The sequence below is a fragment of the Lutra lutra genome, chromosome 2 (genome assembly GCF_902655055.1).
Source record: "Lutra lutra chromosome 2, mLutLut1.2, whole genome shotgun sequence".
Classification (NCBI taxonomy): domain Eukaryota; kingdom Metazoa; phylum Chordata; class Mammalia; order Carnivora; family Mustelidae; genus Lutra; species Lutra lutra.
In genome coordinates, this window is record NC_062279.1 from 139,272,904 (window position 1) to 139,287,974 (window position 15,071).

At 38.6% G+C, this 15,071-nt stretch overlaps 1 protein-coding gene across 1 annotated transcript in view; it reads right to left on the reverse strand.

The window, feature by feature from the left end:
* Positions 1-1,946: 1,946 nt before the first annotated feature.
* INPP4B (inositol polyphosphate-4-phosphatase type II B) overlaps positions 1,947-15,071 on the reverse strand; it is an 832,665-nt gene continuing 819,540 nt past the window's right edge. Inside the window, 1 exon segment of the mRNA XM_047718523.1 lies at positions 1,947-7,714. Within this exon segment, the coding sequence (XP_047574479.1) occupies positions 7,582-7,714 (133 nt within the window). The 3' untranslated portion in view covers positions 1,947-7,581.

Here is a 15,071-nt window from a genome sequence, read left to right on the forward strand (position 1 = left end):
GGAACTTCATGTCCCAAGCAGACTCTTGTCAAGCTTCTGGCCTCAAGCACCTCTGGTCCAGTTGTCAGAAATTACTTTTGGCACCTACAGGCCTGGAAAATGCTCTGCTGTGACCACTGTGGAGGTCACAGCCACTCCTAGTGGCAAGCTGGGGAACCGGCAGTAGAAATTGGAATCCAACTGCTGCTCCTGCTGGGGCAGAAGGGGTCAATCCCCTCCAGCTCTTGGCTGTTTTCCTTCTGCCTTCCAAATATGGTGCCGGGGGGTCTCAATGGCAGAACCCCAGATATCCTGAATTGTCATGGTGAATGTCCTGAGAACATGGAGTTAGTCTGCCAACCTTTATTTGCAGATGATGGGGCTTCAGGGGACTAAACTGGGAATGGGTACTGGGTGTCACAATGGGCACGGGGCAAAGGGCTAGACATACACTTTCACACCTCCTTTTCACCAAGAAATACTAAGTCCTACTACAACCCTCATTCTACAGATCAGAGCAGGAAGATGTAGAGGAACTTGACATGTGTCTGCATTCAGTTGGGGGAGCCAAGATCTGCATCCAGACACTGTGACTTCAACGTCCACATTCTTTAGCTGGTGTTTGGTTTTCTCCTTAGAAATAACAGAGACCTTGACCTAAACTTCTGGGCAATTCCTGAATGGAAGGAATCGGCAGGGGAAGTAGACACAGTAACTGAGCCTAAAGAATGTTTAGGAGAGCATGCTCAGGTCAGAGGAAGGGAATAATCCACAAGGGACGTGGTGGCTGATGGTCAGTTGGTTTAAAAACTGAGAAGCCACCCGACTAAGCAAAAAGCAGATCATTATCACCCTTGCTGTCACCAAATTCTGTAACCAAGGGCTCTAGCAGCAAAGTCATATGGATTAGGAAGTGGAAAGTTCTTAACATTTGAACACCACATTCCTGGTATTTTACCCAAATATGCTTTCACAACTCCCTTTTCACTTAATATTCATTTAAAAAACTGGTTCTTCAGTCACCCTGATTCATCAGGACCATCGGGAGAACAGAGAACTCGGTGTTTGTTGCTATAGGGACCCACAGAATCATGCCATGTGACTATTTTTGCTTTGAGTGGGAGCTGGTTTGATATCCTGATTCTACCCTCTGGAGATACCGAAACACGGCCCTGGAACACATTTTCTGAGTCCCTGTTGTGTGGTGACTTTGAGTGGGAATGTCACTTACAACAGTCAAGGTACCTTTGTGTGGAGGTTTAAGACAGCAGAGCACTCCCGCTTCTGGTTTGACGGTAGGCAGCATTTTGCCCTAATTCATTATGCATTGTCCCACCATGAGGCTACCTACATACTGTTCCCACTCAGATGTAGAAAGACATGTTAGTAGGAACATATATTAATGATGATGACATGACAGAGGGGAATGTTTCTTGCTGCAGGATCAGCAATGTTCTTGAAATGCTCCAGATGGCAAAACTCCATTCTTTTTTTACATGCCTTGTTTGGTAAATTTTTTGGCAACAAGATATAATTACAACTTTGGAATGTGCGTTCTAGTATCAGCTACTCTAATGAGTTATGAATGATCAGATCCAGCTAGCCTGTAAGGAGAAGTTAGTTCGTTTGCTCAAGTGACTCCACCAGCATCTGGGCTACAAAGATCAGTGATCTGCCCAGTGTTGAAGCATTGACATCTGGTTCTTGAACTTTTTTCTAGACCTTGGCTGATCTTATTCCTACAGAATGGCAACCCTTAAGGATACATTCTGCTAGTGAATATGGGACTAACCTAGAATCGATGTAAAATTTGCACTGTAATTGTGGTCTAGCCAAAAACTAGTCTATTGTCTTTGAACGATTATTTAGGACACTCTTCTGCTATATAAATTAGCTTTTAGACATTGCTGCGCTGATGAAAATGAAAAAAAAAATGTGTGATAGGGAGAAAAAGACGGAAACAGAAAAAAATAAAAATCACATTTATTTAAACAAAAATATACACACAGTGTACAATGAATATGGTCTACATGGAACAACAAAATAAAATGATTTTTCTTCAAATGCCAGTATAACATGATCTAACCTATCTCTGCCCCATTTCCTAGGAATACACATTATTGGCTCATCTAGAATATATACTTAACATAAAAAGAAAACAAATGCCACCATTTCAGATAAGTACCACAAGAGTCTGAAAATTAGATGTTAGGTTAAACAGTATAATAAAATATTCACATGAGAAGTATATGTGTACAAAGAACACATTTGTGCAAGGAAACGGGAGTGTCTCTCCACTTACACATCTGTGGAGCCTGCCTTGAAAAGTCTGAAAAGTCCTTTGACATCAAATATTGTTTTAATATTGACAGTGATATAAAAACATCATAGGACCTATATTAATGGGAAAGCAATCTTGCTAATACGTGCGTCAATATTGCCTGCTAGACAATGAAATCGTACCAAGTGATCATTAGAGTTGGACTGCTGGATTATGTATGCTCTTTTGTGACTATAGAGTCATTTCAGTGATTTTAGGAAGCCTGTGAATATATTCATGCTATGAGTAGGAAAGTGCAACATCATCTTAAGGAACTCAGTTTACTAAAAGATAAACAAGGTCTGGCTTATCAGGAACCATTGTTTGCATTAGGCCTTCTCTTTCTTGATATTCACTCTCCGGGGACTATACTTCATTGTGAGCCTTTTTTTCTTTTTCTGATTTATAATTCTAAATGTTCACATAATCTATGATATTCAAGCTGAGGACAGCTAATTGCATGTACAATTTATTTTTTGGCTGATATTACCTTATAATTCTTTTTCTTACTTCCTTTGTACTAGTAGCCAGAGAGGCTTTGTTTCTTTGACATCAGAAATACTTTAGACTCTCTTATGTGCTTAGAAATAAGATTTGAAGACTGATTAATGTGCACCATGACTCAGAAAGTAAAAATCCAAATTTCCATACCTTAGCTTGATACCTAATTGGCTCACAATATTTTATCTAAACACTGATTTTATTTTCCTCTTCTTAAAGATAGTTTTGTTATAGGTAGCATCTGTGTGGGTAGAAAGTTCTAACTTAGAACTGCCAAAGAAACAAAGGATGTAATATATTGGGACTTTCTTTGTAAAGCAATAAAATATAAATATGGGGGAAAAAAGCATAGCTTCTGCCGACTGCAGCTGAGCTAAATGAATGTCAATTCACACTAAAATTGTCAATCAACCACACAACGCTCAGCAAATCATTCTCTTCAGTGGTGCATTATTTGTAAAGCCTCCAGCTATTAGGGATGTTCAACAGGCTCGCTTCCCTCCCTAACTGCTGATCATGGTTTTTCTCGGGCCAGTTTCTTAAATCTGTGATAAACATTAATTTATTTCCTAAAGATTACAAAAGGTGCCCTGCATATTGAATTAGACAACTGATATGCCATCCTGCTTGGAAATCAAACATCCAAAACATCTGTAATGTTCTAGCATACGGCCAGAGTTTAATTTGCCTAATCTAACAGTGTGGATTTAAACCGAACTATACTTATTAGAATCTGGACACAGTGATATGGTAGCATTTTTTCTGCTTTTAGAAAATGCTAAAATTATAAGCTTAAAAACTTATACTAAAGCACATTTTCGGTGATATTCTAATTAGGCTAACATTTCTCTGAATTTAGCCCATGGTTGTTATTGCTTATGCTAAGGCTGCATTGCTAAGATTTCCCTTGCAGAACATCAAGAGAGATACATTTTTAAATGCATCTGTATGAGTATATAATTTAATTATGAAGAACATATAAACATCAAATATTACTTATAGTGTAATAGGTGTTTTTAAAAAGGGGAACAACCAAAACAAAATTGTAGCCATCTGAAGATGCCTGATTGCACTTAATGCTATATTAATACTTTCATAATGTTTTCAATTATTTGTTGTTTGCTGGAGAAAAAAGGTGGAATTCAGTTGTATGCTGGTAAATGTTTAACAACTGGTTTTCCAGGAATTAAAGGTCCCAGTTTGCAACACTGGGTCATTTTTGGATGTAAATACTCCCACTGTGGTCAATTTCAAGCTACCCACCTGATGTTTCTGGGTGTGGAGTCAGGAAGAGATGCAGAGTAGCCCATGATGATATAGTGTTTCCACTGTGCAGAGATAATGGACATAAATAACCTCAGAAGCACAGGTAAAGAGTAAAATGAAGGAAAACAATTAGGAAGTAGTAAGTTTTGATCATGATCCTTGTTTTTAATAAAATGTATTTAATTGCTTTTGATAATTTAATAATTCATGATGGTGTGTTTAACAACCGGCTCACAAATTTCCTGAAAATTTAATGAGAGTTAAATTTAACTCTCACGAGTCTGCATGATTCAGTTCTAGTGCACCACTGGTATCCTTTCTCCTTGGTTCATGCATCATACTTTACACAAGGAGGGGCTTGATTTGTTGGGAAGAAAAGCATTACTCCATACAGATCTTTTCCTTTTCCACTCAGAGTCTTATTTCATGCAAAATACCATACGTAGTGGATGGAGGGGGAAAAAGGGGGAAAAAGGAAAGTATCTTCCACCCAGATGCTGGCTTTTAAGACTTCACAGATTTTCAGAACAAAAACAGGGATCTGTCTTATAAAGTAAGAACTGGAGGTTAGTCACATGCTATACTGCTCTAATTAGTTGGTCATTTTAGCACAATTTGTCAGCAGGATCAAACTGTGGCTCTGACTCATGGGATTACTGGACTGACTAAACACCAAAGGATTGTTTTGGCAGGATACAGACAAGATCCAAGACGGTATTTACAAAGAAAAAAAAGAAAAACCAAACAACCACATGGGAAATTAACGAATGCATCCAAATGTGGGTCTGCTTCAATCAAATATTTGAAACTTTAATGTTGAGCTGTTTCGTGGAACATTTTCAGGCTCTGGGTCTTTTGTCACTGGGTCAAACATAATCAAGATTTCGCCTTCCCTTGTTTTTAAATATGTTTTCTGTAGAACTCTGCAAACAGCTCTACAGAATTGATATCTGCATTTGATAACGCATTAGAGGGAAACATATTTTTAGCCAAAAAATTTTTTTATCTTGTTTGGAAATGTCATTTTCTTGGTTCAGTTTCTGGCTCAATCTGATCTCTTGAAATAGGTCTGCTCGTGTATATTTTAAATAAAAAGAGAGAGAGGAAAGCATGACTAGGCTGTGTTTTTACAAAGGAGATCTTAAAACTTTCTAACATTTGGTCTTTGATCTAGGAAACTGCAAAAAGTTAAGAAATAGTGAGGTGGATTTCCAATAGTACTTGGAATAGCTCTCAGGAAGGGAGCAGTATTGCTGTTGGTATGAAACATGAATTTTCTTGGTTAAATCCACTTTTAACAGTATGCACAGACACAGGCTTTATAAAGGGAAAGGCAGATGACTCTGCTAATAATTAAAGATAACTTCTATGGATTTGTATTGCAGTAATCTCCAGAACTTACTAAAAAAGAAAGAAAATATATCTTTGGGATATCTTCCCCAAATAGAAGACCCTACTTATTGATTTTTTATTTAATAAATATTTTTTTCTGTATCTGAGTCAAGAGTTCTCATTTTTAAAAATACAAACAAAAATGACTTTATAAGAATATTTATAAGATGATACATTTTCATTTAAGGTCTCTTGGAACACAGACCACTCTTTGATATACTGAACGTGGCTTCATTGTTACTCAAGGAAACCTCTGTCACCCCAACCTCTTTATTTAAATCCAATGGGATCATGGAAATAACCCAAATCCTATCATTTTCAAATAAAATTGACCAATTCAAAAATTACATTTAATCACTGAAGTGGAGAATGAAGCATAAGGGAGAACACCAAGAAACTTGGTCTGTAAATAGATCCATAGTACACTGCATCTTTTTATTGAAAAATCTGGAAACTGTTTGTAGATGATCTCAAATACAATGCCCACAAGTCACTAGCTAAAATAATGGTTTGAAAATTCTAGTATGAAAGGCACCAAATAGTTATCAAAAATTTGTAGTAATCTGAAAAACCCAACATGAACCTAGAGATCTGTTTGGAGTCCTTAGTTCAACAGACATCTTAGCCAAGAAGCTGTCACACTAGCTATGAAAAAAAACCATAATATCACCCACTGAATGTGGGCACAGCCAGGAGAAGTCTATGTAACAGCCCTCCAGCATTTCCAAGGGGAGATTTATGCTCTGGATAGCATACTCTTCCAATGAGTGAGGAAAAAGAATAAACTCTTAACATCTGGAGAAAACGGGTTTCATTTATTCAGACCATTATACTCCAAGGCTCAATTCTGGCAATAAATGCCAAATTCTATTTAACTAACTAGCATTCTCCCACAATTTTCATGTATATTTTTAGCATGGCAATTTGGAGAATAGACAATCCACAGGCCAGGAAGGTAAGAAGAGATTGTAATCATGGTTCTAAAATTATCTAGCTGGATGACTGGGGTGCATATCTTCCTGGTGCTTTAATTTACCCAGTTACATGGGCCTTATACAAGATGATCTCCAAAGCAATTTCTAATTTGGAATTTTGGAAAACCTATGGTGCAATTTTCCGGAGAATAAATTCCAAATTCAGGTTACCAGAAATAATTGTTTGAGTTTATCATTAGTTATGGCTGCATAGGTCTTAAAATGTTTATTCACATATAGTCATCTATGCCAGACACGCACACTTCCACCATCTATATTCTGTAACAAGAGGACTACTGGGAAACATCACAAAGATAGTTTATTGACTCTTATGAACTTGGCTACATAAAGTTCAGGCTGATGGGGATTTTCACATTTGACATCAGCAGGCTGATCATCTTTCATTTCCTTGCAGTAGCTGTTCCTCGTCATGTTTTTTCTACTAAACATTCAACTTTTTCTATCACCACTTCTGTAATGGGGTCACATGACTCTCATCAGAGTTTTGAAAAGATAGCATGTTGTGGAAAAGTCTCTCACCATGTTGCTAACACTGTCATCTACCTGTGCGGGAGGACTGGTCTCATCTTGCCCAGAGGCCCCAAGTCTTTACAAGCACACCAGCAACCCGCTTCTGCCGTCAAGTTCATGCGTTGACGTTACCGAATTTTAATTCCCTGGAAAAATATTTTCCAAGTCCCACAAATATGGGCTCTAAGTTTACACGTAAGAACAGCTGTGGAATAACATGTCTGAGTCTCCCTCCCCTTTCCCCCTCTCCTGTCTTCGCTTTGGAGGTCAAGAGTCCCTCTTTGAGTCACCTGTCCTACCTCTGTGGCAGCCTACATCTCCTCAGAATGCCTCTGGCTGAGGGACTCCATGAATGAAATGTCCCCGTCCTGAGCTGATCTCAGCCAGCGAGGGGCGATGCATTGAGACCAAGAACTAGAATCACAATGTTACTTGAGATTTTGTAAATGGATTTCTTTCAGAGTAATATGCTAACACCTAATTCAAATAATGCCTAGATCTGGGCAAACATCCCTGATCACCTCCCTCCACAAATTCGTGACAGTAAAAAAGTTAAAAGGGTGGAGATTATCCGACTGAAGCGTGTTTGTGTTCCTGTTTATTTGCATGTTGGTAAAGTTAGGTGTCAGCTTTTCCATAAGTCCCCTCTGGAGGTCGGTAGTATTTGGGGAAAGCCATCAGCTGTAGCATGTTGAAAGCATACTTCCTGCATTTGACATTCTTCAGTACATTCTCTATGCGGCATCCTTCTCTGGTGAAAGGGGAAAAAGTACAACTTCATGAAACAGAATAAATAAATATGCTTTATTTGTTCAATGCAGAGTTGCAGCAACAGTCCAAGTAAAAATAACAAAGATTCAACTCTACATTTTTTTTCCCCACAAATGATGATACATCTTACAAAGTTAAATCCTAGGCCAGGCCCAATACCGTTATTGCCCTCGGAAAGAGATGATTCAAGTCTCTTTGCTCTTAACAGATATTTAAGGTTTAATAAACTCTTTAAATATAATTTGCTCACAATACAGCTTCACTTTAGTCTCATAAATATATCTGCCTTTTTTTTTTAAATAACTTTTCCACAAATTAACTTCTCAGTCTCTTTAAAACACATTAAAATCTACATGTAGCCCTAAGGATGCAGGTTCTAAGAATAAGGCATTTAATTGATTAAGTCTGGCCCTATAGATTTTTAAAGGAAAATTTCATCTCTATTTTACTTCATTATTTTAGCTGTGCAACGAAGAGAAGAATGGCTTTCCCAACAGCCTGGTCCAAGTCTCCGCTTTATAAAGGAAGGGGGCTTGTGCACAGACAGTACAAAAGTCACAGATGCTGAAAATGGCATGTGGGACACGAACAAGACCTGGTTAAAAAGAATAGAAAAGTACTCCGAGAGCCAAATTAACCCAAACAATAGTTACAAACAGGTTAATTTAATTACAAAACATAAAGAGCCACTCTCTCCATAAAATTGCGTGACAGTGAAGAGTCAATTGAAGCCAAGAACTAACATAACTCACAGGTTAAGGAATCAAACAGAAGGTTCTATCAGCGGACGGCAACAATGATATTAGCACAGTGGAAATAAGTCTGGAACCTCCCACATCTCTAAAACTTGTCTCAGGGTTTCAGCGCATTGTGCCAATTCATTCTTAATTGTTTTTGATAAACTGAATGGGAAGAGAAACGGGAGGTGCAGAACTTCAAGCTTTCAGGATTCTGTTCTTTGTCTTATTCCAAAGACAGTAATTTAAAAATTCTTTTGAGCTAGTTAACAGTGGGAAACAATTTTCCATGAACAAAAGAGCAAAATAATTCCTTTAATGCATAGTATTTCTTTTTGTAGATTTTTAGGAAAAACAAACAAAACACAATTCAAACATTTGTTTTTTTTTTTTAAATTCTGTGAATTTGAAAATGTAGAAATATTACAGCATCACCCCCCGTAATTTAAAGTCCATTGTCATTTGTAGAAAAGAAAGGAATACAACATAAAACTTATTGGTATTTGGCTAATAGTAACGCAAGACTTAGAATAAGCCACACAACTAGCAGGTGTGAGCTGACAAGCAGCAAGGCGACAGGATAGAAGTGTCGAGAAGTTGGCTTGTTATCAGTTAGACAGCCTGTTTCGGGATCATCGGATTCATTCAGTGCTCCCTGGGTTTGTCTGCTGTTAAACAGGGGTGGGGAGGGGGAGTCAGGGGAGAAAAGAAAATAGTATAGCATTCACACAGGAAAGAAACTCAACCTTAAATATCCTGAAATACAACACATTATGTTACATAACACAGCTGTTTCAGATGGAGTTTTTATGCTAAACAGCCCCAAAAGCATCCTGCGCATCTTTTTCTTCCTGTACTACATTGACAACTGCATTAAAAAAAAGGAGATTCCTTTTGCTTTTTGTGCAAGAGGGAACAGAGAGACACTAAGATGATATTCACGTGGGCTGAATGTGTATGTACCCGGAAGAGTCAATCGCATAAGCATAACAGCACCAATCAATAAGACTACATGAATAAAACTAAAATATGGATCAACCCATAAAAATCTGATAAATACATCTTCAGAAAACAAAATGAGAAACACAGTATGTAGTGAAGCAAACGGACATTCCTGGCACCTTGAAACACGCCATCTATTGTCACTATACTACAAAATGCATTTACAGTTATAAAAATGATCTATGGAAATGGTTTGGTGTTTAAAATGAATGAAACACCCGACATGTCATCCTGGCCAGCCATACGATTCATTGAACAAAACCCGACTCAGCACCCTCCTGTTAGCTCGGCTCATGAACTATGTGTTCTGCTGCTCATCTTACTTAGATGAGGCCAAATCTATTTCCAAGGGACTCCTGATCTGAAAAGAGATCCGTATCTGCAGAGCGACTCTTTGGAAAAGAACAGATTTTCTGTGCACATGAAAAACGGTCGTTGGTAATTGGGCTTAAAAAAGTGGCAACCATCGTGGTACGTCTGAAATCTGCCATGCTCATGTGAGTCGAAAATAAAAATTCTAGGTTCTATTTCATCAGTTGTCAGAATTTTCAGAATTTTAGTCACAGGTGTCAATTTCAATCTCAGGTGTCAAGGCGTGGTTTGATCTTGATGAGCTCCTCCAGGTTCTGAGGCAGAAAACTGGTTGTTACTCAGTCTCAGGAAGAGTGCCGTGCGCACCAGCCCCGGAGCTTCCAGGCCCCCTTCAACCAGGTGCGGCCCCTGAAAACCTCCGACACAGGCACTCGTGATGAGGCATTTCACCGCGTCACTGGCCACCCAGGCAGCAGCGGTGAGAATTACTTTGAGCATCTGTCTGACTTAGTTTAAAGTTCAGTCATGTTGTGCTGTGCTCTGGTGTTTCCTTGTTCTTTGGGAAGATCTAAGGACTCTGGAGCCAGGGACAATGTTAAATAGCAGCATCTCTGAATAAGACGCACGGTTTATTGAGCAAGAGGAGAGTTATTCTGGACTTGCATAATTCCCACTGTCAACCGTATGAGTGACCTGGTTGCCTGTTCAGCATTCTATGGCACATTAGGTAGGAAATAGGCAGTAGGTTTTATTATATTTAATTTAATTAATTTATTTTTTAAATATTTTATTTATTTATTTGACAGAGAAAGACCCAGGGAGAGAGGGAACACAAGCAAGGAGAGTGAGAGAGGAAGAAGCAGGCTTCCTGCTGAGCAGGGAGCCCGATGCGGGTTCGATTCCAGGACGCTGAGATCATGATCTGAGCTGAAGGCAGACGCTTAAGGACTAAGCCACCCAGGTGCTCCTAGGCAGTAGGGTTTTTTTGTAGTATTTTTGTGATTAGGAAAAGCTTCCTTGCCTAATATTATTTCTCTGATATCACTACCATTCCCTCCCGTCCAGTTTTTTTTTTAAGATTTTATTTATTTATTTGACAGAGAGAGATCACAAGTAGACGGAGAGGCAGGCAGAGAGAGAGGGGGAAGCAGGCTCCCTGCTGAGCAGAGATCCCGATGTGGGACTCGATCCCAGGACCCTGAGATCATGACCTGAGCCGAAGGCAGCGGCTTAACCCACTGAGCCACCCAGTGAAAGTTATCTGTAGCAAATCTTAACTTTGTTGAAACCTTGTTGCCTCTCCAGTGTTCCCTGTTAGGAAACAAGTGTAGTCTCCTAGATCAACCCTACCTCTCTGTTATCTACCTATCAATCATATTATAAATATTATATTCTGATTACAAATTTAGGTTAAATAGTAACCACGATCGATCAATATAATAGTATAGAAACACTCTCTCCCTCTGGAACTGCCTGTAGATAGGGTCTGGCTAAGGAGTACACTACTGGCCAAAAAGTAAGTTGAAAGGATTTTGTGAAGTCCTTAATCCAAATACAGGGAAATAATTTGTACTAGATTTAAAAACAAAAACAAAAATAAAACAAGACAAAAAAACCTGCCAGAGCACACTTCATGTTTTCCAGTCTGTTTGCTGAATTTGCCTTAGAAGTGAAAATTACTAAATTAAAAGGTTGTGGTTTTTTGTTTTGTTTCTGGAAAGATAGTTTTATAATTGAATTACTTTATTGTTTACTGACTTCCTTCTCTGGAGATTAGAATAATATATGAAAAAAGGCCTCACACATAATAATTCCATTATTCAGCTAGAATTGAAAGCCACGTGGTGGGGGCGGCTGCCGCGGAACCTAAGTCTTGAGGCCCCGGACAATGTCGCAATGTGGTCATGGGTGCTAGTGGGGCTGTCTCCTTCTTTCTACTAAGAATAGCACAGATAGTCATTTCCTCATAACCACAAATGAGTTTTTAAGCACTCTGCAAGGGTAAACTGCAAAGGATGTGTATGTATTGATATTGAGTAATGATATTAGGAATTTCCTCACCAGCAGATTATGAAGAACAACTAATTAATTAGTGGCTGCCTTGCAAGGTATCCTGACCAACTAGAGTCGCTCATTTTAACCATCATTGGTAGATCGCCATGGAAAAAATTACCATGTTGCTGCCACTGAAAATGTGACATGATCAGTCATTTAAGGGCAGTTACTGAATCTGCAGGATAGAAAATGATTTTTTTCTTCTTTACAGACCTGACAAAGCCATCACTTAAAAACAAGTAAACAGAAATGTCTCACTTTTAAATACATCACTGCTACCTGAGGAAACATTTCCTTAAATAAAACCCAATGTGCATGACTTGATGATATTCGTGTTTTTCTCCCTCTTTTCTGTGGGTGGCTAGGGTGTATGGTGGATCACATGTCCCCCAAGGCAGGTACCCTCTCAAACCACCCAGATCGCTAAAAACAAAAGCAAGAGTCTTCCTGTCTTCCCTTGCTGGGTAATCATTCATGAAGAGTTGTGCTATTTGGTACTTTATTCCTTTAACTGTTAGAGCTCTTCCAGCTCCCCCAAAGGAAAATTCCCAATTAATACTAAATTGAAAAACATTTCCTCTGACCAGAAAGCTGATTTCCTCCTGTGCTAAAATGAGATCACTTCACATTTAATTATATCCAAGTTGGGGGCTGTGGGCACACCATCTTGAAATTATGAGCTAAGATTTCAAAGCCAATATTTTATAGAGCTTTACTTGATTCCACAATCATCTGATACATCAATCTTAATAGAGCACCAGGTTTCAGGCCCTGGATTGCTGGGTTGCGTCAGATTTTAAGCCTGTTGATCTGTGTAAAAATGAATATAATGTAGGACTCTTTGAGATGGGTACAGAAATCATAGAATCATAGATTCTCAGGGGGTAAAAGTGACTTCAGAAAATCTTCAAGTTGAACAGCACATTTTACAGAGGAGAAACTAAATCTGAAGGCCTTGCCAATGCTTTACAATAGTAATTGCAGGGAAAAGACCCTGAGAATGTAGTTAGCCTGCTTCACAGCTTGCTTATATGGTAGTTCGATAAAATAAGGGGAGAAAGATTTCTTGTGTCAATTTAGATCAAGGTCCTGAAATTTAAAACTCAAAATACTTTTAAATGTCAAATTACCAAAGCTTTCGAAACATTTAATTTAAAACTAGAATATCAGAAGTATATTTCCAGGACTTTTAAGAAACTGTACAACTATTTAAATACAGGGAAAATTTTGATAAAACAATGTCAGAGGTGGGATAATTTCTGGTGGCCTAGAAAGAAGATTAGCCTTTGTGGCCACTGGATCACTGGCCACGTTTAAGATGGTTTCTTCATTCTAACTGGTTTTCAGAATCTAATTCAAAATATATTATAAGAAAAGCCCCTAATTGAAGAAATTACTCAGAAGATGTAAGACCTTGTCAATCCTTTGAATGTCCAGATCATAGAGTGTTTCTGGTCTTCTTGGACAAGTTTGGTATAAAAGAAAGAGCAGTATTAAGCAAAACAGAACCTCAAAGGAAGCAGAAGTCCTCCCCATAGGACACTGCATGCATTTCCAAACAAGACATGTTTTGAGGAGGGGGAGTTGCTATGAATGAGAGGATACGTGCCTAATAACCAGGATGTGATGGTGAGCTGAGGAGCCCGGCTTATCAGAGAAGACGAAGATGGAAGATATTGAGACTCAGAAGCGCTCCATTGGCTTAGAGAAGAGAAAAAAATCAAGAGGTTGATTTCAGAGACTCAGTTTTTCTAGTGTAAAGTCTGGGCTACCTTGGGAAGCAAAGAGAGTTTGTTGGAAGTAAAGAAAAAGATCTCCCTTGCATCGTGTCCTACCCTGCAAAGGCGGCTTTCTAGACGTTACCTGGTTTATTTCTTACAAACAGCCAAACTGGTCGGTGTTATTATCTCCAAGGGCCCACAAGGGTCACAAAACTTGTTCAAGGGGCAGATGGGGGATTATTATCCCTGTCTGTCTAGTGGAAAAATCATATTCCTCTCACTTTATGACTGGGTTCCTTCAAGGACAAGGTTTCTTGCTCCCTCTGAAGCTGGAAGGTGTGATTTCTTGCTAGTTATTACATTACAGTAAGCGACTTCTAAAATTACTTTCATCTCTACCTTCCTGTGATTCTTTGATTCTATTCAAACATAACGGCAGCACTCTAGAGATGCATGTTTTTTTCTACTAACATAATAGGTGACAGTTCAATAAGAGCTAGTTGAGGCAGGGAGTAAAAACCAAAGAACGCCAAGCACGCTGACGCTGTGTTCGGTCTCTAAAGGTGTTCTTACTCATTCTTACCTATTTTCAGAATTTTTTTTTTAAATGTGACTTATTTGACTATTTTGATTTAATTTCTCCCTGATATCACTTTTTGTACTCTTCTTCCACTTCACTCTTTTAGTTTTATAAAGTGTCCAGAAAATAGGAATAGCCTCTTATCAGAGAAGAAGCGAGGCTCCACAGAGTGACACTTTCAGAGAGTATCTAAACATTGCTTTGAAGAGACAAAGTACATATGTCCAGAAAAACAACTCAAGAAAAGACAGGAAAGTGCCTTGGTATCAAGTCTAAATATGCTTTATATTAATTTGAGGGGGGCTCGAACTCTTGACCCTGAGATCAAGACGTGAGCCGAAATCAAAAGTTGGATGCTTTAACTGACTGAGCCACTCAGAGGTTCATAAAGAAAAAAAGAAAGGAGGGGGACATAATGAGTAGAAAGTATAATTGCTTCCATCAGATGATTATCAGAGAACTGATTCCAGTTTTGATCTTAGAATTTTAGAAAGAAGACTATTTGGATGAGATCCAGTAAGAAATATCATAAATGATTAAAGGACTAAAGAAAAAAGCATAAGCTTTTTGAGGTTAATTTTATTTGGATAAGACAAGACTAATATGCAATGTGATCGCTGTATTTACATGTATGTAAGACAGTAGTAAAATCATTTTTGAGGTATTATTTTGTGTTCTCTTACATTTTAGGCTGTAAACTAAAGCATGTGTCCCAGGGATTTTAGCAGTGCTGGAAGTGAGAGCTGCTTGAACTAAGTAGACCCACCCTTCCTTAATCTCATGACAGAGAAAATGTGAGGTGGCCAATGAGAGGGAAAAGGATCTTTGAGGGTGGGGAGAGAAAAGAGAAGGAGAGGGAGAAGGAAAGGGAAGGGATAGAGAGACACATAAAGACAGAGAGCACTAATTGGGAAGAAGACAAAAGGACAA